Genomic DNA, 27,163 nt, shown 5'->3' on the forward strand with positions numbered 1-27,163 from the left:
CTAGGCTTTTGTACACTGGAATCAGCACTGGACGTTTGTATTCTGAGGAACATTTGAAAGCCAGAGCACTTACTTCCGGGTTTCGGGCGTTCGGGAGCCAAAACGTTCAAGAACGGAGTCATTCAAGTTCCAAGATACCACTGTATTCCCATTTTAGAGATGGAGTATACAGGCTTAGGTGCTGGCACTAAGGGTTGTTACCAATGCTGTTGTTTTGCTTGCGCAGTGGAGATCCTCTGGAGCAGATTTTGGTGGCGGGAGAGAAAGGGGAACTCCCATTGGACAAGTGGAATGCTGCTTGCAGGGTGAGGGATACATTTCCCATGTCGTTAATGAGTTCCTGCATGGACTGTGCAGCCAGGTTTTCTAGATTCAGCACCTGCACTTGATCCACTAAACAAACCTGATTTGTTGCCCTTCCCCCTGTCTCTTTTTTTAACTGAGCCGGGAAAAGCACATCTGCCCACATTAAAAGATACAATAACCATCAATACATCCATCTTACATGAATTGATATATTCCCTCCAAATGTTGAGATGGACATCCAGTAAGGTATTTAGGCCACTGTATAATATATGGTGGGATGCGGGTGGCGCTGTGGTCTAAGCCACAGAGCCTAGGCCTTGCCGATCAGAAGGTTGGCGGTTTGAATCCCCACAACGGGGTGAGCTCCCGTTGCTCGGTCCCTGCTCCTGCCAACCTAGCAGTTCAAAAGCATGTCAAAGTGCAAGTAGATAAATAGGTACCGCTCTGGTGGGAAGGTAAACAGTGTTTCTGTGCACTGCTCTGGTTTGCCAGAAGCGGCTTAGTCATGCTGGCCACATGACCCAGAAGCTGTCTGCGGACAAATGCCAGCTCCCTCAGCCTATAGAGTGAGATGAGCACCGCAACTCCAGAGTCGTCTGCGACTGGACTTAACGGTCAGGGGTCACTTTTCATAATAGATGGTGGCTGTTTATCCTTCCAGGCCCTAAGCAGTAGTTTCTTAGCAACCATAAAAGCTCATCAAATCCACTTTTGTTGTCCTGCCATTCATCCCAATACTACAGACATTTATTTTACAAGTATATGGATGCCTCCAAATATCAAGGATTTTGCCAATACAAAATTGCTATGGACAACAGATTTAGACCAAAAGGAATATATCACTGGACAAGTCTCAATAGCACAGATTCCATAAATTCTGTGACATATGGTGCCTGCAGTTTACTTTTCACACCAGCTGATGATTTGTTCTTCCACTGGCATTTCCTTCAAGCTAGCGCTGAAATTGGTGAGAGGTCTCCACCCCTTTCCCAGATCAGAAAGAGGGTGGAAAGCAATGCAGGAATCTCAGCTAAAGCATCCATGAAGGATGGCCATCCAGTCTCTGCTTCAAGACCTCCAGTGAAGGAGAGCCAATACACAATCTCTCTGCTCTGATTGCCTTGGGCAAGAAAGGGTCTCCCATTGCCAACCATGAAGTGTGGTTCCCTTGTCCTCTCCCACCCACACCCCAGATCCCTCTCAGGATGTTGTGAGTTTGTACTCAATGCTTCCTGACATATGTACAGTACAGTGGTACCTCGGGTTACAGACGCTTCAGGTTACAGATGCTTCAGGTTACAGACTCCGCTAACCCGGAAATAGTACCTCAGGTTAAGAACTTTGCTTCAGGATGAGAACAGAAATCATGCTCCGGCGGCGCGGTGGCAGCAGGAGGCCCCATTAGCTAAATTGGTGCTTCAGGTTAAGAACAGTTTCAGGTTAAGAACGGACCTCCAGAACGAATTAAGTTCTTAACCCGAGGTACCACTGTAGAAGGAATGGCCGCATGTCCCGCTAGGCTTTCATTCTAGCATCTCCTAAACCTCCTTTCACAGCACAATATGGGGAGACAGTCGCTGGTTCTTGTTCTCTGTAACTACTTGATATTCAGTCACTGTATATTTTAATAAAATAAGCATCAAAAAAGAAAAGAAAAAAGAAAGAGGGTGGCAACACTTTTTAGTGTATGGCCACAGCATAAGTGCGACAAGACTTGCTGAGTGGCAGTTCATATACTCAGTCAACCTGCTGATCCCCTTTCTGTGGCACTGGAATGTTATAGTGGACATACTCCCTTACGCTTCTTAGAGTGCTAGGCTCTAGAAATAAAAAAGACAAGAGTAAACATCTGACTCATCGGTGAGCACATGTTATAACTTTGACCCCTTTCATTGTTATTTTTAGACGAGTTTGTTTTGGGGATGCTAGCAGCTCTCATTAAATGTTCCAGCACATAGCTTATGCTAGCCTCTTAAAATCAGAGAAACTGGACTGCTTCCTGTTGTTGCTGGCTGAGGTTGAGTTGAACTGGATTTCACAGCTTTTAAAACTTAAGGGAGCTTCTTTTTATTGTTGCTGCCATTGAACAACTGGGAGTCAGAATCCTTGCTGGTCTACTGCAAATTGCTCAAATCGATGCATATGTACTGATTTGCCATCTGCCCATCCCTGGACTAAAGCCAACTTCATTCATGAAAGCTTATGCCACAAATCTTTTTTTCTGATGCCACAAAACACCTTTCTGTTTTTTGTTGCAACAGACTAACATGGCTACCCTTCTGGAACAAGCTATCTATATTCACAATGTCTTAATAGCTTTCTCACTTTCCCAAAGAAGAAACATTGCAAACATGCTTCATCCAGTCACTTTGCTAACTGCAGAATTCTGTGGGAGTGTTATTTCCTGATGCTGGCATTCGCTAATAACGCCTGTCGACCCACCAGACTGGCATATGTTCTTATTCAATTCTATTCTTTCCTTGGTGACTATGTGTAGAAATTACTGCAGTAAAGGTCCCTCCACACACTTCCTTGTGCAAACAGGATGATCCTGCTAAAATCCCTTAATTTTTCTTACCAAATATATTATGGGGATTCTCCCCTTCTGCTCAACTTTTATTGCACTATAGCCCCTCCAAACAGCAGTAATTAGGAAAGCATTACAGAACAGCTAACAAAGCAGAACAAATCCATCACTAATGCACTATTAGTGTGTCAAGAACATGTTGCAGAATAAAGCTGCAATAAAACACCAGTCTGGAGGGGCCCTGAGTCCAACCAACAAGTCTGATTATGTGTGTGTGTGATCTTAAAGAAATTCTAGAGAGTCTTGAATAACTGCTCTATTGTTCCAAAGTGACTGTCCAAAGCTCAATATTGCTAAGTGCTGCCATTAAAAAAAACAACAAAAAACAGAAGGCATTAGTTCCAGTTACAGATAGGTAGCCGTGTTGGTCTGCCATGGTCAAAACAAAATAAAATAAAAAAATTCCTTCCAGTAGCACCTTAAAGACCAACTGAGTTAGTTCTAGGTATGAGCTTTCGTGTGCATGCACACTTCTTCAGATACACTGAAGGCATTAGGACAGTCTGAAATGTAATCCTTTCAGCTACAAGTAGAATAAATATAGCACAGCCTGCAGATGGCTGCAGAACAAGACATCCAGAGCGATCTGACAATCTGTGTGCTTTCGGGAGGTGAGTCTTAAGCACCGCTCTGCCTCTCCCCGTCATTTTCCTGAACCAGGGAAAAGGTTCAGCTGCTCCTCTTCCTGCAGCCCCGCCATTCCCCTTCAAATGTTGACCCTCTGCAAGGTCACCGATTCTCTGTTCATTAGCAATTCCAGGTCAGCCTGTGATGAGAATCTCCTCGTTCAAGAGAGGATTACGTTCTGTGTCAATGTCTCCAGGCAGCAGCCCTTCCCGAGCTTTCAGCAAGTCCAGACGCTGAGGGTCCCCGTCTTTGATGATCCCTCGGAGGACCTGTATCGATACTTTGAGCGCTGCAGCGATGCCATAGAGGGCGCAGTCCAGAGTGGTGGGAAGTGCTTAGTGTACTGTAAAAACGGCCGCAGCAGATCTGCTGCCATCTGCACTGCCTACTTGATGAAGCACCAAAATCTCAGCCTGAAGGATGCCTTTGAGGTATTGTGAGCATGCAGGAAAAATAACTATCTTGTTCTATAGCTCGGTTGTTGATGCTGAAATGCAGAAGCATTTGTATTCCAACTGGGCAAGAGCATCTTACTTTCTAATTTGAAATGCTTTGCATAACAAAAGTCATTGCAATAGTTCTGCTCCAGTTTTCTCTCTCCAAGGAAAGTGTCATAAGGATAAGAAAGACGATTAATTTTCAAGGCAGCCTAATTTCCTTCTCAGTTGGGCAAATAAAGCCAACTCTGACTGGAGATTGTTGGGGGTGTTTTGGCCCAATGAAATTCCAATGGCAAGTAAATTCTGAATTGTCAGATTCAGGAGTTTAAACTCCTGTAAAATAAAATCTGGCAACATTATGCAGGAGGTTTTGCAGCTTCCTCCCTATGCACTTTAAAATAATAATAATAATAATAATAATAATAATAATAATAATAATACTCAAGCATTTCAGAAATATTGTATGCTGTTTAGTCAAATTTATTAAGTTAGTCAAATTTATGCAACAGAGGTTTTCAAAGAATGTAATAGTTGCTTGTGGCATGGACACGTTTCACACTATTACCTCTGCCAGACAGGTGTTTGTTCTCTTACAAATAGCTACTTGACCAGAGGCAACAGTAAGGGCTTCTACACATTATTTTAAATGAGTGTGCAATGTGTGCACACATTACTTGAGCTGTACACTCATAGTTATTCACATGCAACATTTAATGAGTGCATAGTGTGTGTGTAGCTGCGTACACAATAGCTGAGTTGTACAAATCAAGTGTACACTCTTTCACATCAATAGTTGCAGGGACAGCTTGTACCTCAGTGTAACAGGTGTGAACAAGTGAGTGAGACAAAAATGTGTGTACACCATTGGATGTTAATGCCACTCACATGTTGCTTTCAACTCTCTTAAAAACTATCGCCTGTTTCTAGCATTAGTACAGACCTCTGTTGTATTGCCAGAAAACTAGTTTTGGGGACCAAAGGGGTGGCAAGGACTGCAACAATTTGGTTCTTTTTGCCAGGACCTTAATATACTATGGCTGCATATGCACCATACATTTAAAGCACAGGGCTTCCCCCAACTCTAGGAACTGTAGTTCACTTACCACAAAATTGTAATTTGCAGCAGCCCTTCCAAACTACAGTGCCCAGAATTCTTAGAGGGAAGAAATGTGCTTTATATTGTGTATATGGTGTGTAGCAAATAGTGATGGATTTTCATGAGGACTTTTTCTTTAAAAGGTAATAATAATAATAATCTAAACTGATATAGAAATGTGGAAAACTGAACTTAAGATTGGAACAATGCAAAACTAGTAGAAATCTAAATTGACAAAATTGCCCATTCCTATAGACTGCTATGATGAGATGTATTGTATGTCTGTTAAATTTGCAGTCATTATTTATGAATTTGCATCTGTGCATATAAATTAGCACATAAATTTATGTCACTCTGTGCCTTCTTTTCAGTGATACTGTTCCACTTTTAGGGCAACTGTAAATGGCCAGCCTGTGGGAAAGTCACTTCCTTTGTGTGTAATACATTTCCTTTTTTCCTCCCTGTAGATTGTGAAGATGGCCAGGCCGGTAGCAGAGCCCAATGTTGGCTTTTGGTCCCAGTTACAAAAATATGAAGGGCATTTACAAATGCAGCATCAAATGGATCCTTCTCGAAAAATAACTTCGCAATAAACATTTTTGTTTTGATTCAGATTGTGGTGTGGGGGAACTCCTTGAAGGAGGTGTGTGTGTCCTAAGAGCTTGGAAAGATTGTAGATGCCTCCAGACTGTCAGTATTGTTGGTGGCAAGGAAAAAATATAGGTATACAGAAAGGAGAATTCTGCAGTTGCCAAGATCCAGTTTTGTGGCAAGTACTCTTTGGTGAGAGAACCCCAGCAGAGATTTAAAATCACAAAATATACAGCAAGGTAAAGCATGGAAATGTAGGCCTTTAGGCCTTTAAAATATGTCTTTCTGAGTTCCAAAACTTCCCTCTTCCCCTAGCATAGAAAAAGACTGCATGTTTGGTAAATTAAAAATGATTTACTTACAAACTATCCCATGGTCAGGTTCCTGCACTTCAGAAAAAGTTGCACAGGCAATAAAACTTGGCTTAGTTAAAGTGGTAAAGTTCCTAAATTATTGGTATAGGAACTCAAGAGTAGAGTGGCCATGTGGTCTGAGCTGCAGAAACCAACTTAGACCTCCTCACGCATTGAGCTTTTCAGGAAGACTGGTTGAACTGGCTTGATTACCTAGTCCCTCTCAAGCTGAGGCGAAGTGACCTCCTAAGCCTGGCAGGGCAGCTTACTCTATGGTATTAACTCCTTAGAGTTAAGCATGGTTATATGAGGCTGGGTATCCCACAAGAATTTTGTGGGAGAGATTCAAGTGTGTGCAGGAGCTTATGTTTGCACAATCAAAGTGGATTAAAGCTATTGGTTGTCCTACACTACATACCCACTTTTTTAAAAATGAACTTTTTGCTTTTTGGAAAATGAAGGAGAAAGCCTTTGAAAAGTGTGTGATTAACAAATGGTTGATGGTGAAACATGTAATCACCTCATAAGCAAATCAGGATGATTGATCATTGACATATGGCAAACACCTGGAAAACAAATCAGAACAAATGATCAATAAAGACTGAGCATAGTCTAGCCTCTGTTTAACAGCAAATCAGAATGGATGCTCAAAAGTCAGGTCATCCACACTCGCTCTGTGACTGATAACCATTGGCATGCTTCTCATCTGCCTAGTTCCCGAGGAGCCGTTTTTGTGGACTGCCCAGAAGTCACACAGACATCCCCCAAAACATTATTCTTTGGAACTTTATTAGTCTCTGAAGCCACAAAATAAACGTTGACAATTGAGGTCAAAATGTGGTTATGTGCCCCTCCAGATTGGAGGGGTTTTGTGTGTGATTCTTGGGTGTTGTTGGTATCCATCTTTGAGAAATGATGCACAATGTTGGCACTCTATTGAATTACTCAAGACTGAAAATTTATTTAAAATGTGTTTTAATGCAACACTGCTTCATTTGTGTTTTATTTCACCAATAGATATGTGTTTTGAGCATGTTGCGAGTGCCCACTGGCATGACTGACAATCACCTGTATTTAAATAAAAGTTTCTACTCTCATGTGAAACATACATTATAACAGCTGGCTCCAAAGTTCATAATAAGGAAGGACAGAGCAACAAATAATGGCCTTGGGCAAGATGAAAACTGTCTTTGCGAATATGTAAAATATATCAATCTACTCTTATCTGCATTTTATGCCTGCATTTATGATTGCCTGTAGCTATTTATGTGTCTACATTAAAATCATATCAGTATTTTCTTTTTCGATTAACAGTACTCTGCTAGTGAATTGGCATATTTTTCTGAAAGTGATTATGATTGATGACTGATTATACAATACGAATAAAGTATTTAGGGTGTGGAAGTAGTAATCTTAGTTTCTTAGTGATGGCTGAATTTTTACATGCAAGGCAGCTTAATCATAGAATTGTAGAGTTGGAAGGGATCCTAAGGATCATCTAGTCCAACCCCTACAATGCAGAAATATGCAGCTGTACCATACCAGCAACCTTGGTGTTATCAGCACCATGCTCTAACCAAGCAGCTTAATAAGAGGGAGGGTTTTGTTTTGAGAAAGGGTGAGTTCTTAACTTTCCCACCTGCTGGCTGTTTTTCAACTCCCAATCCTATTCCCATCTGCTTCAGTACACACACAAGCAGCTCCCCTACCACTCTTCTTCTTCGAAAAAAGGCCAGGGCTTCTTTTAAGTGTAACATGTTGTTTATCCCTACCCTAAGCCAGGAACTGCATACCTTTTGGGGTCAGTGGACACACTGGGTTTTATAAGAAATTGTAATGGGTGCCAGTGACTGGTGGGTGGGCAGTGGTGGTGGTAAGGCATGACACACAATAGCTGCCACATCTAAACGAGCAGCAGAAGATATAGGCCCCTAAAATGGTCCCCATCCATGGGAAAGTGGATGGCCCTACATCAGCCTCTGCCACACTCACAGAGCAGCTTTTTGTACCTCTCCTGTTCAGAACAGAAGGGAGGTTGTCTAATCCTGGCCTACAATGGAATGTGGGCATATTTAAGGAGTGTTTGTTCAGCGTAGGGGAGACTGAGCCTGTGCAAACAGAAACTGAGGAAGAAGAGCAAACAAGTCTCTCATTTATTGAGGATATTTACTCGAGACCTACTTACTCGAGAACGTTTGGTGGGGTGGTCACGCAAGCAGCACACTGGCTATCTCTGCCTAAGTTCATGGAAATGTGGGCCCTGATGTCTAACGGTGGGTAAAATAATACACAAGAGAAGCAAAACTTTGTTATAAAGAAGCAAAAACTCTAGGTTTATTGAATATACACAAACAGTAAAGATGTTAGCACTCGGTAGAACATACATTCATAAGCAGCAGGTCAAAACATGTAACAAAGGTTCTGCACAAAAAGTCTCTTTAACAGTAGCTCTGGCCAATGAGAGCTCTGTGATGCAATGCCTAAGTGAGGTGAATGAGAATGTTTCCCCTTCGAATCTTGCCTCCATCACAACCTTGGTAGGAGGCCTTAAGCAAATTTCCCTCTCTCTTCCTCAGCCCCTTCCTCCATCTGCAGTGTGGGGATTATCCTGATCAACCATGCAGAACTGTTGTAATGGTTACAGAGATAATGTGTGTGTGAAGCACTCTGGACACTCTAAAGCACTATGCAAATACTGTGGTACCAATATTATTAAGGTCCATGATAACCTGTCTGAATCAGTTCATTCCTCATATAGTGTTTGCATATTGTATGGTTAAATACTGAATCCTTCAGAGAGAGATAAGACGTTTTATTCTTGAAATGATCCTAAGTTTACAGTGTTCCCTAGTACAATGAGACAACATTATGACAAACTAAATAAATGTAGATAAACTAGATAAAACTAGATAAAAAACACCTCCTGGGTGTTATTTTTTTTGGGGGGGGGGGGGTTGGGAATATGCTAACATGTTACATATTATTTTTCTTTACTAGGCTAGTCCTCATACACCCAAATGACACTGTAGCTTAAACTATTACCAGAAGGAAATTCTACATATATGTAAAATGCCTGTTGAAAGTGGAATATGGAAATGGGAATGGAGGGCTTAGATGCTATACAGTAATGAGTTAGAACATGTGAAACATTTTAAAATCTAAACGTAGTCTTTGGCAGATGTGACTGTCTCGGACTGTTTGATGTAAATACGTGCATCCTTGCCTTGCCGGGTAGCAGCGTACTTGTAGTCTCTGTAATTAAAAAGAGGTGTCAATGTGCTGCTGCTCTCTCATTCTTTCATTCTCTCTATTTTTGAGAAATTTAACTGAGTCAGGCATGTCAAAGTGCAAGTAGATAAGCAGGTACCGCTCCGGCGGGAAGGTAAACGCCGTTTCCGTGCGCTGCTCTGGTTTGCCAGAAGCGGCTTAGTCATGCTGGCCACATGACCCGGAAGCTGTACGCCAGCTCCCTCGGCCAATAAAGCGAGATGAGCGCCACAACCCCAGAGTCAGCCACGATTGGACCTAATGGTCAGGGGTCCCTTTACCTTTACTAGAGGTTACAATCCAATCCTATTCATGTTTGCTCAGATGAAAGTCCCATCATTTTCAGTATTATTTCAGGCATTTCATTGCATATGTTATATATTTTCAAAATGCTTAGAAAGCAATATAAACACTTGGGGTTTGTTACCAGACAAAACAGACAGCTCAGTGAAATCTTTAACAATCTCATTGATACTTTTTACTCTTGTAATAGCAATTGGTCAACTACCTGTGTTTTTCTTTGCATGCTGAACATGTCAGGAAGATCCCACCAAGTATAGAAAGGAGGGAACCAGCCCAGCCTAAGTACAGTGCATATCCCAGCTCATATCTGGAAAAAAATGATTTCGTAGAAGCATCATTACGATCAAATCAGATACATTTTGCCATATTTTTCTAATGTAGTGGCTGCCAGTGGGAAAAACATCGAGTATAGGAGGAGAAAGCTAAGAGATATGACCAGCCGCTCTCCAGGTTATTTCTGCAGAAGGCAGGAAAATGGGTTTTGTCTCAAATAGATGATCTGCAAACACTGAGGTGGGTCAAAGCAGGGCTTTCACCTACAGTAATCCTTTAAACACCCCCCCCCCCCCGCAACCTATCTTCTTTTATGGTTGTCAGAGACATTAATTCCTCTGTCCTTTGGTCACATTTCAGCATGACCAACAGACTGAAATTCCGGAACTAGGCCAACAGGAAGCAGCAGAATGTTACTGAAGCATGCATTCAAAGTATTCTTATGAATCTCATCATTTTTTGTTAAGAAACGTACAATGCAAAAAAGATTAAAGCCAAATGTTAGTTTCATGTGAGTTTTAACAATGCCTAATGCCATTTACATATTGCAGTTACTGAACTGAGTTTTTTTAAAACAACAACATGCAAGTCTGTAAACTTACTTGGTTCCACCATAAAATGAATCAAAAAACTGAGCTGTGATCCTTTCTGCATACCAAGAAATAGCAACCATTGATGAGAGACCTAGGGAAACAATACAGATCCATTTTATTATTATTTTTTTAATATATAATATTTTATTAAGTTTTACAAAGTTTTACAAAAGAGAAAAATTAACAAACCAACAAGAAAACAACAGATATCACAAAAACAAAAGAACAAAAAAAAATTAAAAGAAAAAAGCACATAAAAAAGCAAACTTAGTATAAAAAAAACTCTCTTTCAAATTTATAACCTTCAAAGCCTTATTTCCCTTACTTCCACCCGCCTCCCTTTCTTGTATTCCACTTAAAAATTTAATTCAGCAAGCTCATTCGTTATTCATTTTCATCCTTTATCCCTCCCTTGTACTCTTATTTATCTTGATCACTAGAACCCCTTCGTTTCATTTTCAATGTCCTCAACATTCATATAATTTACAATGTTTTTGTAGGTAGGCTTTAAACTTCTTCCAATCGTCTTCCACCTGCTCTTCTCCTTGATCTCGGATTCTGCCAGTCATTTCTGCCAGTTCCATATAGTCTATTACTTGCACCTGCCAATCTTCCAGAGTGGGTAAATCTTGCGTCTTCCAGTGCTTTGCAATGAGTATTCTAGCTGCTGCTGTGGCATACATAAAAAAAGTTCTGTCCTTCTTTGACACCAATTGGCCGACCATACCCAGGAGAAAGGCCTCTGGTTTCTTCAAGAAAGTGTACTTGAACACCTTTTTCATTTCATTATATATCATTTCCCAAAAAGCCTTAATCCTTGGGCACGTCCACCAAAGGTGAAAGAATGTACCTTCAGTCTCTTTACATTTATTATTGGGCAAATGATAGATTTTTGCAAGCTTGACTGGGGTCATGTACCACCTATATATCATTTTCATAATATTCTCTCTTAAGGCATTACATGCCGTAAATTTCATACCGGTGGTCCACAACTGTTCCCAGTCAGCGAACATAATATTATGACCAACATCTTGTGCCCATTTTATCATAGCAGATTTTACCGTTTCATCCTCAGTATTCCATTTCAACAGCAGATTATACATTCTCGACAATATCTTAGCATTGGGTTCTAACAGTTCTGTTTCCAACTTTGATTTTTCCACCTGAAAACCATTTTTCCTATCCAAATTGTAGGCCTCTCTTACTTGAAAAACAATACAGATCCATTTTAATGGAGCGAACTAACAAATTCCACAGCCTTGCCTTACAGAAATAACATGTACGTAAATATAATAAAGTCATCAGCTGATTAATGAAATCCTACTCAGCCTCATGAGTTTCAGCTGAATACTCAATTCAGCTGAGTTGGTTAATTTGCTCAGGGCTGCTGGATGGATGTGTTTCTGCATCATTACATTGTGTTGAATAAGATGGCAATTGAGTGTCTCCCCTTTCCTATTATTCCACTGCTTCTCAAAAAATTTTCTCTGGGCCACATATAAAAATTTGCATGCACCACATAGATTTTTTTTATCAAAAAGAAATACATTGGAAAACAAAAAGAAACAACAGCTAGCAGTGCTTGATTTATAACACAAAACACAACTACTTTATAATATGATCACGGGGCATCCAGAAAGCATAAAATGATGCAGCTGCATAAGAACATTAATCATTCCGAAAATAGAATTATAAACACATCTTCTCCAGCACTCTGTTCTAACGGTGATTCTGATTCACTAGTAGGGTTGTCCTCAAGATCTCTCATTTTGAAAAGATATTCATATTATTCAAATAAAAAAACATTATTTTGATACTACACTATACTGAAATGTTTAAATGTTTCTTTGATTGCCCTTGAATCCTCCAGCCACACCAGCATGGTGCACAACATCCTTTGAGAGCCACTGCATTATTCAATTAGCTTTATTTATTTATTTATTTATTTATTGGTGCATAGTCTACCGATATCTCACCTGCTAAAATGAAGACCATTCCCCCCAGCATGGCAATTTTTGATTTTGCATTTTCACTGTTGGATCCAAGCTGAGTGCACTTCAAACCAAGCAGTGTCAGCAGAGTGCCACACATACCCAAGATGAGCGAAGTGATCATCAGGGCCCGACATGCTTGAATATAAGCTGCAGAGGAAAGGAAATTTTGTCAAGAAAGGTATCAGTTTTGGCAAAGGACATGTTAAACAGCAATACATGCCCATTGATCCAAATATGTGGCTGCTGAGAGGAACAATGGGCAGATGGTACATTATATATATAAATCTGGTTTAATAGAAAGCAGTATCAAGAAGCCCATAGAGGCAGGTGTGAGATTAACCAGCCCAAACTATGATTCCACCCTAGAGGAAATCTCTCAAGCCCTTAGACTGTCAGAAACATCTTTCATTACCCACATGTATGTGAATCTGTCTTTTGGTCTGACTTCTCATCTGAGAGTTGCCCCAATTCCCCTTCCATTTAAGAAATACATTGAGGATATCACTGTTCCTCCCTTCTTTAGGGAGTCCTCCATGCCTTTGAGATATTAGAAGCCATTACACCAGTCCTCATACTTATCTCATACCTGTTTGCATGCTTAGTGACCAACATAACAAAGAAAAGGAGCAAAGATTGATGGTGGACAGATCTGGAAGTAAATGGTCAAGACTGAATGCAAGCATACAGAGATGAGCAACAACCAGCATAATTATTCTATATGCAAACATCTCCACCATCTGGTGGTCATTTTGCCAGTTTAATGTTTGAAGCTATTCTCTCCATCCCATATTGGGTTTGCAAAGCCGTTTCTATTTATATCTTGACTCTGTGTAGCTCAGCAGCACTGACACCCCAATTACTCATTCATTCATTCATTTAAATTTATATACCACTTGATTGTAAAAAACCTCAAAGCAGGTTACTAAACAAATACAACACTAAAATTATTAGTAAAAACAATTAAAACATTCAGGCTGGGGGCTGGTGGATAAAAAACAAAAGCATATTTATGATGTAGTGAGAAATTCCCTAGAATACTATCCACTGGTAAGTATTGATTCATAAAGTAACTTATTAATCCACTGTACCAATGAACAGGAGTTGCAGCACATGATTAATGAATCAAATGACAAGAACAGGTGACAAATAAATGTAAGCCACATGTTTTCTGTAGCTATTATGCAACTGAATTCTATGCTATCATCTAGCATTATCATACTCTTTAATGAGCGTCTGGTGGTTCTATAATGTAAACTTATCTATGTAGTTTGCAGGTTTCAAACAACAAAGTATATACCTAATCTGCCATGGCACTGCAGGTAAGGGTTTCCTGGGGACACCATCAGGAGGTCCATTACACACAATGTAGGAATTGGGTCTTTAGTGTTGTGGCCCCTATCCTGTGGAATCCCCTCCCCTCAAATGTTAGATAGGCATCTTCTTTTGGTGCCTACTGAAGGCTTTCCTCTTTCAACAAGTCTTTCAGCAAGTTGAGGCGTCTGCATCTGTAGCAGAATTGCTTTAAATATGTTTTAAGGCTGTTTTTATTGTTTTGTCACTTGTTGTTTGCAACCCTAGGCTGCTTTATGAGGAAGAGTGGGATATAAATTTAACAGCAATAATAACAGGATAAATAGTCCATTTATGTATGGTATGAATCAGCCAAAGTTAGGAATTTTACATAAGTTGTATTTTCTCTTCATTTTAGTGTGGGAAATGTCCAGGATTCTGAGATAGTTAGGGTTCATTTTCCCTCTCAAGATCAAGGTATACATTCTGTGAGATATGCTGACTGCTTAAATTTAACTTTGCTGTTGGAAAACAACATCCATATACTCTGTCACTTTTGTTTCAAGTAACCAACCCATCTTTCTTTATTCCTCATTCGTGAATTTCTTATGAGCATAAAAACAGGGGCAGGAACACATAGTCTTAACATACAAATGTTTGAAGATCTTAAACTTTTTGAGAGTGTGTGTGGGATATATGTGGGAGGTGGGCATGCATGGGGGTTCAGACATACACGCCCTAACGCTACTGCTGGTCTTTGTAGACATTTGTAGACATTGAACCAGAATTTATATACCACTTGATTCTAACAGTGTCCTCTTTTGACCTCCATTTTTCTGGCGAGGCAGTACCTCTTTTTCGGTCATTCCTAAGCAGCCACCCTACCTCCTGCCTTGCTTTTGGCAGCAAATCCAGAGGCAGTCCAAGGTATAATTGCCACCACAAAGTTTATTATGAAACAGGAGCAAAGCATAACGCTCGATGATCAGATATTTTCTTTTTAAGAATACATTTCTAGTTCTGGCAGATACTTTCACTGGTTTAATAAGAACAGAGACTGTGGACCTGCTTGTTTTGGAATCCTTTTAGTTAAAAGGCTGTTTTTAAGACTCAATCTAGCTCTTCCCCTCCAGACTCAATTCACAAAGCACTTGTGTGCAGTCAGAGCACAAAGAAGGAAGGAAGCAGTATTGTCCCTCTAATGGTCAGCAAAATAAAGGCTTTTTTAAAAAAAAAAAAAAAAAAAAAGAAGCAGCAGCAAACCTGGAACCTCCTTTAGAAAGAAGGGAAGTTTTGAGCAAAATATATATTTAATGGCACGCCATCAAAGCAAAGCTAGTTTCTTCCAAAAATTAGAACCCAGATGCAGAGAGTAGAAGTAGAAAGAAACAAGGTCAAGGACCCTTCAGTTCAATCTTCCAAATAATTGCACGATAATTGCCGCAAGAAGCATGACTAGGCTGCCCCTGTGCACACATGGATCTATGTGAGTACTTTGTATAAAAGGTAAAGTAAAGGGACACAGGTGGTTCTGTAGTCTAAATTGCGGAGCCTCTTGGGCTTGCTGATCGGAAAGTCAGCAGTTCGAATACACATGACAGGGTGACCTCCTGTTGCTTTGTCCCAGCTCTTGCCAACCTAGCAGTTCGAAAGCATACCAGTGTGAGCAGATAAATAGGTACTGCTGCGGCGGGAAGGTAAATGGTGTTTCCGTGCGCTATGGCTTCTGTCATGGTGTATCAGAAGTGGTTTAGTCATGCTGGCCACATGACCTGGAAAGCTGCCTGCGGAAAAATGCTGGCTCCCTTGGCCTGAAAGCGGAGATAAGCGTCACACCCCATAGTCAAATTCGACTGGACTTAACAGTCCAGGGATCCTTTATCTTTTTAACCTTTACTTAAAGATACAAAGGGGAGAGGGACCCCTCGCTAATGGCTTGCATCCCACGACTTGAGGCACATTATTTTGCTGAGCAACCAAACCAGCCCACTTTCTCACTGCAGCTTCTGTGCCATAATCCATACGGTCCCAGCGGGGACTGCAGTGGGGAGCAGGGATTGGTAAAAAACAGGCACCCTGAGCATGCACAGTGCAAAGCCACCACTGGATACAACCAAACAAAACTTCACAGTCTCAATGGCTGGTTGCCTGGACATCATATTTATTTCCCACAAGCATCAAGGAAGTGGCTATTTAAATGCCAAAATTCAGTTAGACCTGCAGGGGGCTACCATAGGGGCCAGTGTGCCCACCAGTACCCTCTATGGCAGGGGTTGTCAACCTGGTCCCTACTGCCCACTAGTGGGTGTTTCAGGATTCTACGTGGGTGGTAGGGTGTTCTACGGCCCAAGCTGAATCCTCCTTCCATCGAGCACTGGTGGGCGGTAAGGAAATTTTACCATCAAGAAAGATTCTTGAGTGGGCAGTAGGTATGAAAAGGTTGACTACCCCTGCTCTACGGTATACATGAAAGGGCTCAGTAAATATTCCCTTAAAAATTCACAATGCACAAGGAACTGTTTGCTCTTCCTGCTCAGTTCCTATTTGCAGTGGCTCACCCTCCCCTACACTGAACATATCCCCATAAACATGTTCACATTTCATTGGATGCCTGGATCAGATACCCTGTCTCCTTTCTGTTCTGAAGAGAGAATAGATGCAAAGAGCTTTTCTCTGAGAGCAAGCATGGCAATGGCTGATATAGGTGCCTGTCTCTCCATTAATGCAGGGGAAATGCCAACATCATTTTGTAGCCCTGCCTCTTTTCACTTTGGGACACGATGGTCATTTTATCTTATGCCACTCCCCACAGCAACCATTTTGTGATTGGCACCAACAGCCCTTTCTCAACAATCCAAATGTGCCAACTGACTCAATATGTTTGGTGACTCCACACATGGCAGGAGGGGGAGGAATCCAACATGCTACATCCTGGTCACACTGCTGAAACCACTAGTTGACATGCTTGCGTGGTTGGGTTAGCTCTGGGTGGGCTTGCTTGCCCCACTCCTTATGTAACACAGGATGCCACATGACCTGTTGCTATGTTGGTGCAAAGCAAATTGTCTCCCATACTATCACAACTATATATATCAGTAAGAACAGGCTGCTACTATGTTCAGTACAGAGATTTGATTGCCCCTCTTATCAGATAGCTGAGTAATATAATAAGCAAGGCAGCAAATGTGTCAGCAGCTACTTGCGTGTAAAGTGTCAACTACGTAATCTCCAAAGCTAGGTAGCTCTCCATTCTTTAATGAACTGCAAACACTCTAAGTTTCTAAAAATATATAAATAGATACACAAGGAAGGTCCACAGGTCAGTGACAAAGCACCTACTTTTCACAGAGATGGTAACATCCAATTTCTGGCATCTCCAGATAGGGCTGGGAGAGAACTCAGCCTGAAACCCTGGAGAGCATCCATAGAAATGTGTGCCAGTCTGAACTTTTCCTATGATTTATTGCTGTAGATCAGAGGTTCCCAAACCTATTTGATCTACCACCCCCTTTAAAAAATAATAATTACTCAGCACCCCCTGGGAATCTACCTTCTTTAAGCAAATAAACAGAAAGGTGCAGTGACAATTTTGCATTCTTTTATATATCTACATTTATGCCTACAACTTCTTGAAAAATAAGTTAACAAGCATCTGAATCCCATGCATGTTCACTTGAAGTAACAGTCCACTGCGCTCCAGCGGCATCCCACAGCCCACCTTACATTGGCCAAATAGGCAGGCAAGTTGTGATCCACTTCCTGGGCCTGGGTGAAGCTAAAAAGGGTTCACCCAAGCAGAGGAAAACCCTTCGCCTCCAGCATGACCACCGGATCCAAGGGAGGCATTGTCACTATCCCACAACGCCACTCAACCTGGCGGTAAGCACCATTACACAACAGGTGGAACATGTATGAACAGTTTTTCAAAATTTTCTTTTCTTTATGCTTCCAACGCCCCCTTATTTTTATCTCATGCTCCTCAATTGACCCAGGGCTACTACCACACCCCTGGATCGTTCCAGCACCCCAAAGCATTTCCCAAACACTGCTGTAGATCATAGCATCAGTGAAGTTGGCATAAATTGAAATTATGACCTGTTTTAACCCTGGAACTTCTTATCTTATCTGAACCCTGAAAGGCATGAATAAATATCCTGACCTCTTAATATATAAAGATCAAAAAACTAATCCTGTCTTACCAGCAAAGTTTAATTATCACCTCCTATAGGAAAGAATGGTGTTTTGTACAGACAATGGAATCTTCTTCCAAAAGTTAAGTCACAATTCAGCAAACATATAATATAACCAACTAGTTAGTCATTTCTCACTAAAGTCATGTCTTCTCAACCACAAACTGGGCAAATGGATAGGAACTTGTAGGAAATCAGCAATAAATCAAAGGAATAAAGATTTATCCCCTCTCCAGAAGGTAACACTGGCTCAGATATGCCGACCCATCCTTTTAGTGTCACATGAATTTCAGCCCTGACATCTTTGCCAGTCTTTGGTTTCATGCTTTTGTCTATTTTATATGCACTACTTGAGACATCCAAACGAAGAGTTGCTTAACACCCCTATTAATGTGGATTTGTTGAAATATTTATAGCACCTACAAAATTATTCAGTTTTGTTTATGAGAATATAAGAACCCATACCATCTGGCTGCAGGATAATGCTTCATGAGCTATAAAAAATAATAATCTAAAAACAAAGGTTACACAAGCAGTGTTAGATATAATGAACTATAAATATTTTTAATTGTTTTATTTACAATAAAGTCTATTTTGGCAAGTATCAGTGAGATGGCTGAGCTTGCATTTCGCCAACCAAGTAGGTCAATGCAAGGTTTGATGGTTGCCTCACATAGTCTCAGATCACTATTGATACATAGAGTAAATACATTGTTTCTTATTTTGATGCAGCAAACCTCAAATCACTATTAATAATTAGCTCATCCTGTGACAGATCTGGCAATGGACAGCTTGCCACAAGGTGCTGTTGGTGCCTGCCCATCAGGAGTGAAGTACAGTAGTCTTTCAGACAACTTCCTGTATGAGCGCCATGTAGCCAGCTGTCACCAGATCTACTGGCAGTTGCCAAAAACCGATTCCCGAGAGTTAAAATGTTAACACTCAAGCCTTTCTGACATTCAGCTGCAATACAGCAACATGGCACCAAAATAAGAGAGTTATAAGATATATTCATTATACCAGTGAAAGATTTAAAGCAACCAACTATTTTGGGTTTATTGATACAGCCTGTATATCACTTGCACAGGATTTGTGACCTACTTGCAAGTCGTGACCCACAGGTTGAGAAACACTGGACAGTAAGGTCAGAAAAGGGAAAATGAGGGCAGAGTCATAACCCTGGCATGGTCTGCTCCATCAATCTATAAAACACTGTTATGAGTTTGGCTGTCTTTATTACTGTGACTGGGTCCCCATCACTATGGTTTTGCCTGACAAATCAAAATATGGCTTGGACCTAACAAAAGGACAGTGGTGTTCCTTGATGACTGGGGATACCATTGCCCTGGAATGTCTCTCCCACCCTTCAGCTAGTCGGAAGAACAGAGAAATAGACTGGAGCAAGTAAGCATTTGCAAAGAAGGGCACTTTCAGACGGTACACAGAACAAATGTGTGCAGGTGGGAAATTATGGTATCTTGGTTACAAGTTCCACTCTCAACCACATCACATACGTGTTTATGTTTATGAGGTTATAATGTCTCTAAGGGGCTATAGAAAGTGAGAGATTTCAGCCAGGGGTAGCTGAACTAGAAGTAGCCCAGAAGGCTGTGAAGATCCATGCTGTTCATTTGGGGAATCTGATGCAGGCTCAGCAGTTGTTCCACTTCCTGTAGAAGCTACCATATTTTTCTGTGTATAAGACACCCCCTATTTTGGGGGACTCCAAATTAAGAAATCACCCCTCAGCACTACCTGTGTATAAGATGAGCCCCAATTTTAAATCTAATTTTTCGGTTAAAGAAAACGTAATCTTACACACGGAAAAATACGGTATTTGTTTCTAATATGCTTTGCTTATACATTGTAAATCTCCAGTCCTCTCTTATCCAAAGGAAATTAATTCCTGTAGCATTGCCTCTGCAGAATACTCATGGAAGCCAGAAGTACATTATTTGAAAATGCAGAAAAGTAAGCCTATATATTTTCAGGTCAATACAGATTTTGTTGAGTGTATGCAAAGCAAAATGCAAATTTTCAAATATAATGTTACAAAATAAATTTTAATAAAGCCTGATCATAACCCAACACATCAGTGGTGACGAACAAATCCCCCTATATAACAAGCACACCACTGTGTACAGTTAATGTTTTAATAGCTTATTTAAAGCTCAGTTGCTTCTCTACAATACATTGCCCCATTGCCAATGCCAACAATACCTTCCCTATAGATGAATAACCTGCCATAACAAACCTTTAGCTGTTTTTAATAACAGCCAAAAAATGTTATTTTGTTTAAAGCTCTGTGAAGACTATGTTTTACCTTCATTAAGGGAATGCACTGACACACACACTTTACTCTCAATGTGTTCTGATTCATCACCTTTCAGGGCAGGTGGAGAGAGAATCTTGTCCTCCATATATCAACATGCCAAGAAACTTCAGAAATCCTTCACTTTTGGAGCTCAAACAAGCAGTCTGTTATAATCTGACAAGCTCTTTGAGGGAAATGCCTCACTGATGTTATTTTAAGTCAAAATTCACTATATATATGTTCCATGCACCCACCCAATGAATAATTTCACCTGATAAAGATGTGGACATTTACATCAAATAAAGACATACCAGGAAGTGCCAAAAGTGTATCGAACGCTCTGCAGTTGGAGATTCCAATACTATCTTCTGCACAGCTGTGCCACAGGTTTTCATACAGGCTTGAGCTTGTAATCACACTCCCATGTACGGTGGAGACCTTCCAGTAACTGTTTTTTAAAGTTGCTCCAATCACTACCCAGCCACCCAAGGTGAGTACAAAACCAGTGAGTTCCAAAACAGCAGACATGGTAGAAACTTCTAACAGATATATTATCTATTTTGTATTAAGATGAAATATAAGAAGTATCTCCCCATTAAAGGCCACTTGCTGTCTTAGCTCCAGTTTCCTCCAAAATGAAGCTACCTTTGATCTTTGTTCCGTCAACTAAATGATAAGATTTGTAGCACATTGCTTTTCATAATTGGAGGCGTGGTTTAAGGAAAAAGTGCTAATTGCATTGGATTTGCAAAAGGACAAATGCTATTGATCAGTTTTTCTGATAAAATTTATGGCATGGGTATTTTTTTCACATCTGCATAGCTATCTAATGCTTCAGGTAACTGAAACGATCGCCCCAGAGTGCCTTCTTCTGCTTCATGGAACCCACTTGGCTCCCTGGTATACTCCAGAGCTCACGGCAATGAAACAAGCTGGGAGACAGTTTGAACATGAGTGGAGAGAAACTCAAGTCAAATGCCATTGAACACTACTGAGGGCTCATCATCAAGCCTACTTAGTGGCAGTGAAGACAGGAAAGAAGGTATACTTGGTAGCCTCCATTGCAATCCTCATTATGCAGTTCAGTACTGTGGGTGCTTTTATAGTCTAGCCCAAAAGAGGTAGAAGAACCAATAGTGGCTTGCTGTGATTTGTTTGCAAAGCATTTTGTAGCTAAAATAGCTTGTGTCCACTGGGACCTTGACTCTGCTGTTTCAACAGATGGCTCTCAAAGGGTGTCCAGAGCACCACCTACTCCTGTTGGATGAGTTTCAGTTGGTAGGGCTCAAGAATGCGGGCACAGTCCTTGGATCAGTCACAGTGACTGCTTGCATTCTAGATTCTTGGCTGATAAAAACTAGACAGTTGGTTGGACCAGGAAGGTTATCAATACCTCCTTATAAGAGAGGGTGGTCCCTGCTTGCTTGAAGAAGGCAGTGGTAAGAGCACTCCTGAAGAAACTCTCCCTGGATCTGGAAAATCTCAACAATTACTGACCAGTTGCCAATCTCCCCTTTTGGGGAAAGGTTCTTGAGTGAGAGGTTATGGACCAGATCCAGGCACACTTGGAAGACATCAATTGTCTAGATCCATTTCAGTTGGGGCTTAGGTCCAGTTTTGGCACAGAAACTGCTTAGGTTGCCCTTTATGATACCCATGTCAGCAGAGACTGATTTAGAGGAGCATGACCAGTTCACTCGCACTGGGTAAGGTGCTTAGGGGGCACCGCAACAATTCTTTAGAATGGAACACGAGAGGTGGGGGAGATTTTTTCCTTGGACAGGGTGTTGCTGAAATTTCAGACCCCAAGATTTTCTACTCTGTTTTACAAAGCCATTAAAAATACTAAGTATAAATCCAATTTTACACAACAAAACAAATTTTAAAATCAACCAAATTCATCTCAAACCAGCATGTAGAGGGAATAGGAATACAGAAGGGTCTTTACCTGGTATCTAAACACCATAATGTAGGCACTTTGAGATAGTATGTGTAGGAAAGGGCAATACTTCAAGTAGTTTGGCCCACAAGCCATTTAGGGCATTACAGATTCAAAGGAGCACTTTGAAATGAACCTGGAAGCAGACTGAGAGCCAGTTCACAGGTGTATGTCAGCACACTGGTGTGATGTGATTATATTTACCACTCTCCATCAATACCCTCAGCCACCTTATTTTGGAACAAATGATGTTTCCAGACCATTTTCAAAGGGAGTGCCACATATAATGCACTGAAATAATCCAACAGGGAGGTTATCAAATCATTTACAACTGTAGTAAGGTGATCTCTCCCCAAATGGGTCATAGCTGGTTAGGTTAGCTTAAGCTGATCAAAGCTGGTCTAAGTCACCAAGGCCAGCTGAGTCTCAAGAAGCAATGCTGGACCTCCCTCCCTACCACAAACTATAAGCCAGCTTCTTTTAGCAAGACTGCAACTCCATCTAAAGCACCACCAGGAACTGGTGAATTCAGAACACTCTGTCTCCGATTCTTCCCATCATCAGGTCTAGCTCCACCACTACCAGTACAGAGACCCCAAAAGTTCACCCATAAACAAGCATGTTCCTCAACAGAAAAGGTTGCCCACAATGTGCTATAGGAATGACTTTGTTGTTGTTTAGTCATTTAGTTTTGTCCGACTCTTCGTGACCCCATGGACCAGAGGACACCAGGCACTCATGTCTTCCACTGCCTCCCGCAGTTTGGTCAAGCTAGTAAGGACTGGCTTACTAGCACAGTAATCTAAGGTTACTTACCAATCTGTAGTGCAAATAAATAGTTTTTCTCAATACAGAATTGTGCATGCTCATCCTCAATAAGCTTTTAATCTAGATTGATTTTTGATCCCACTGTTCACAAGCATGGGTGTAGTTACCTGGTGCACATTTGAAAACCCTTCCCTTGTTTAGGTTATCATAGAACTGTACAGTTGGAATGGATCCCAAGGATCAACTAGTCCAACCCCTGCAATGTAGGAATCAAATGGGGATGTATCCACACTCCCCCCTTGCCTATGCCCCAGATGAAGGTGGAAATGGTAACTGCTATCTTGTTATACGCCCACCCATATCACTGGGCAGGTGTAGATATACCCGTTTCTGGGACTGCCTCTATCCGTTTTCAAATGAGCACAATGGGGGATAATGCAGAATCAATATGCATTGAGACTTTCTTTTTAGAATAAAACTGGCCCATAAAGAATCACTTTCCAGGAACATTTAATAGACACTAAGTCTAGATTGTGTTTGGACTATGTAGAAAAACAAGATCTGAGTGAGCATTGTCTCCAATACTTGTTTGCAGAATGTTTAATTTGCAAGTCTTAATGATTTACTGATAAGGAAATTGATTCCTTGTTAATGCATCTTCGTCAGGGCAAAATAAAAGCCTGACACCACATGATTTATATGTTTATTTAAGACAGCACAAGGATCAGAGCAGGAGACAAAGTCTCAAAGATTAAGGCATAATTAGAAAGTACTTAAGATACAAATAATGACCTACTCAAATGGTTAATTTATTTATTTTTAATGATCCCTGGATAAAATAAGAGTTAAGATGATATTTAAGTATATGGTGTCAAGTTCCATGGGAAAATAGTGAAAATGAATGTGTCTTGATAAACTATCAGCAACTACACTAATGGTAGCTTTCTTGTGTAAACACTCAGCTATACCACATCCAGAAAAATCAACTACCAACGTGCTACACATTTATCAGATTTTGTAGAATTAAACAGCAATTAAATACCTCTCAATGAAGTTTAATACAGCAGAAGTGATAGTAACATGTAAGCACTGCATGATGCAAGGGTGGCTAACCTGTGGCCCTCCAGATGTAATTTGACTTCAACTCCCACAAGCACCAGCCAGCATGGCCAAATAGTAGGTTATGATGTGAGTCAAATAACGTCTGGAGAGCCACCCACCTGTCAAAATGGCCTGTGGAGTAAGGGCTCAGGATCCAGCCCACCAGCCAAACTCTGTTCCCCACCCTGATTTACATGCTTGTGCAACACTAGACAAAAGGTACATCTTCACTCATGTCTGAGATTTAACTTCTAGAACAGAGCTTCCAAAATGTTTCCCACCATGGACCACTTGAAAATTGCTAAACATCTTCACAGACCTGCCTGCTGCAACAATTACAGTGTGATGTGTTAGATGTTGTATGATTTTTAATTGTACTGGTATGTTATTACCTCTTTCATTTTTTATTCCTTATATCTTTTTGTATTACAAATTGAATTCTAGAAAAAAATGAAAATATCTTTTTGTATTACAAATTGAATTCTAGAAAAAAATCAATTATGAATATTTAATACGATGGATGCGCTACCGCCCATCTTTAGCCACAGATCTTCATACACATACCATGGATGACATGAAAGAAGCTTGTGGACTACTGGTGGCCCACAGACCATAGTTTGGCAACCTCTGTTCTAGAGACATTAGGGAGGGAGCTGAACCTGGATAATGACTGCTCTAGTATCTCACACCCAATATGTTAACAAAATGTTGCCCAACAGGCAAAAATAGAGATCAAATAGTGGCAGTGATTACCTGTGACATATACTTTGTAAATGTGCATTTTTAAATATTGAAAGGGAGCAGCCACTGACTATGTACATCAGAGCTCCTTCCTTTGCATTGACACTCCTGGAGTGGGACAAATGCATGTAAACTGTACTATTTGTATACAGTACTTCTAAAAATACAAATGTTTTCAGTTACAGATTTAGATTATTGTTGACACAACACCTGATCACAGAATATATATGAAAGTTTGTTTCTACAGGCTTGCATTAAAGTTCTTTCCTTTGTATCTATAAACACACAATGTCAGATGTTTGCCTAAGTAGCGCCCAAATTCAGACTAAGAATCCAGCATTTTATGTATGAAAAGTGTTAACTTACTTTCCAAACTGAGCAAGGAAAAGAATTTCTTGCACTGAACTGAGCCCAGAGAAGTAGCTACACAGTTCATCCAGAGACCTTCATAAATCCAGCTTGCAGTAATAAGCGCTGTAGCTGGACTAGAAAATTTCCAGCAGTTGGACACAGTGGCAACCAGTAAAAGGATGAGACCCAGAAAGGCCAGAAGCAGTGCAGAGATTTGAAAAGCTGACGACGCCATCCTTCAATGACAAGTGAATTTTCAAAGATTCACTCTCAAATTGTGATGCCAAAATCCTATTTTAAAAGTTGATAAGAGACCATGTAACAGCACACTTGTTATATGAGGAATATTTCTGCTGAGAAGAAAACAAAACTGTTAGCTTCTTTTCTAACACAGAATATTCTTTGCATGCTAAGTTATTATCCGATATACAGCATGGATTCATTTTTAATGCATTTATAGTGGATTTACAGTACTGTTTGCAGAACAGCAGTCAATATTTTGAGATATGGCATATAAAGCAGTATTTCTGATATAAGAATAAAATGCAGAATAATAATAATAAATAATAATAAATTTTTATTTATATCCCGCCCTCCCCAGCCGAAGCCGGGCCCAGGGCGGCTAACAACAATAAGACAACATTTTAAAATCATTTCATTTAAAAATTACTTCAAAAGTAATTTGAAGAAAAGATGGGAGCTTCAAATACATTTGAGGTGCACATAGCATCGCATGCAGAATAGTAGTTAGAATCAGAACTATTGGGAAACATGGTACATAGGACAGTATTTCTGGCATAGGAATTCACTGTTATCTATAATAATAATAATTTCCATTTCAATATTTGTTTCTTTGAAAAAATAGAGGTGGGTTATGTTTGAGCAGGAAGGAAGAAGTGAGGATTGGGGAAGTAATGTGGCTATATGTTGTTTGCTTCATAAAGAATTATCAGCAAACCATTAATGAACAATTAATTTGCAACTTCCAAATTTATTTTAAAGCCAATTAACTGAATTAACACATTTAAATAATTTTACTGGATTTACTGGTGTATAATGTAGATTCAATGTCCTGTATAATATATATGTACTTACTTTTAGGTATCTGTGTTCTGTATTTTCCCCTTTGAAGTTTTTCCAGAGACACGACAGCAGCTTGTGAGGGCCAGTTTTGCCAAACAAAGAGTGAACGTTTTGTAACACTTTAGGACCTTTCCCCCCCTGTTCTAAAAATCAATGCCTCCAGCCAGTTCATTGACTTCACCATTGCGCAAGACGTATAGCTGATCCAATGAACTATGTTATTCAAAATGGATCCTGTTCCAGCAGGGGCGAATCGAGGTTTTATTTCACCCAGGTCAAAGACCCCGTTTGCCCCCCCATGTGTATTTGTGCGCGTGCGCACACACACAGGCTGGAAACCTCAATGACATCCATCTGGAGGCTTCACCCAGGGCAAAAAACCCCCGGCTAGCTTCCCTGTAGCTAAAGGGTTCTTACAGAACCTGAATAAAATCACCTATTAGTATTCCTCTAGTGTCTGACCCCATATTAACTTTCAACGTTCCTTACGTTTAAAGAGAGAAGCCATGTGGTGTTCACTAAACACTGAGGACTACAACTCCCATATTCTCTATCTATTGGCTATGCTGGCTGGGGCTGATGGGAGAGGTAGTCTCAGACATTTGGATTGTGCCATGTTGGCAGTCCCTGTTCTAATGTTTTCCAAAACAAACTCATGATGCTGTGAAAAATGAGATTATTCTGCAAAAACAACAACCAGTATTTTCAAAATAATCCTCCATATAGCAACAACAATAACACAACTTTTAGAGGATTCTGAACAATCTAATCTGACTCAACAAGTTTGTAAAACAGGCCAGTGTTAGCTCCATTTTGGGAGTAGCTAAAATAGAAGGCCAAATTAGGCATTAGCTTGACAAACATATTGTTCCAGCTCCATTTTTGCTAAGATTATGGGGAATGTAAAGTAGGAAGGAATGATGGGAGGAAGATGTGCCTTTATTTGTTCAGTGATT

At 40.5% G+C, this 27,163-nt stretch overlaps 2 protein-coding genes across 5 annotated transcripts; one reads left to right on the forward strand and one right to left on the reverse strand.

The window, feature by feature from the left end:
• Positions 1 to 3,511: 3,511 nt before the first annotated feature.
• On the forward strand, positions 3,512 to 5,668 carry DUSP28 (dual specificity phosphatase 28). The gene is made up of 2 exons (XM_081864669.1): positions 3,512 to 3,951; positions 5,524 to 5,668. The coding sequence occupies exons 1-2, from the start codon at positions 3,604 to 3,606 to the stop codon at positions 5,647 to 5,649; spliced, it is 474 nt and encodes a 157-aa protein (XP_081720795.1). The 5' UTR covers positions 3,512 to 3,603; the 3' UTR covers positions 5,650 to 5,668.
• A 3,279-nt stretch (positions 5,669 to 8,947) lies between these two features.
• Positions 8,948 to 26,861, reverse strand: LOC309343335 (claudin-15-like). Of its 4 annotated transcripts, none has more exons than XM_081864666.1 (6): positions 26,220 to 26,861; positions 25,140 to 25,415; positions 12,413 to 12,577; positions 10,446 to 10,527; positions 9,776 to 9,877; positions 8,948 to 9,252 (listed from the first exon to the last, which is right to left on the reverse strand). In XM_081864666.1, exons 2-6 carry the CDS (start codon positions 25,357 to 25,359, stop codon positions 9,159 to 9,161), a joined length of 663 nt encoding a protein of 220 aa, XP_081720792.1. In that variant the 5' UTR covers positions 25,360 to 25,415; positions 26,220 to 26,861; the 3' UTR covers positions 8,948 to 9,158. The 4 variants fall into 4 exon arrangements, with proteins under 4 accessions (XP_081720792.1, XP_081720793.1, XP_081720791.1 ...); XM_081864667.1 differs by having other exon boundaries at positions 25,140 to 25,474; XM_081864665.1 differs by having other exon boundaries at positions 25,140 to 25,477.
• Positions 26,862 to 27,163: the final 302 nt, after the last annotated feature.

This window comes from Podarcis erhardii (genome assembly GCF_964252035.2).
Source record: "Podarcis erhardii genome assembly, chromosome: 5".
Taxonomy (NCBI): domain Eukaryota; kingdom Metazoa; phylum Chordata; class Lepidosauria; order Squamata; family Lacertidae; genus Podarcis; species Podarcis erhardii.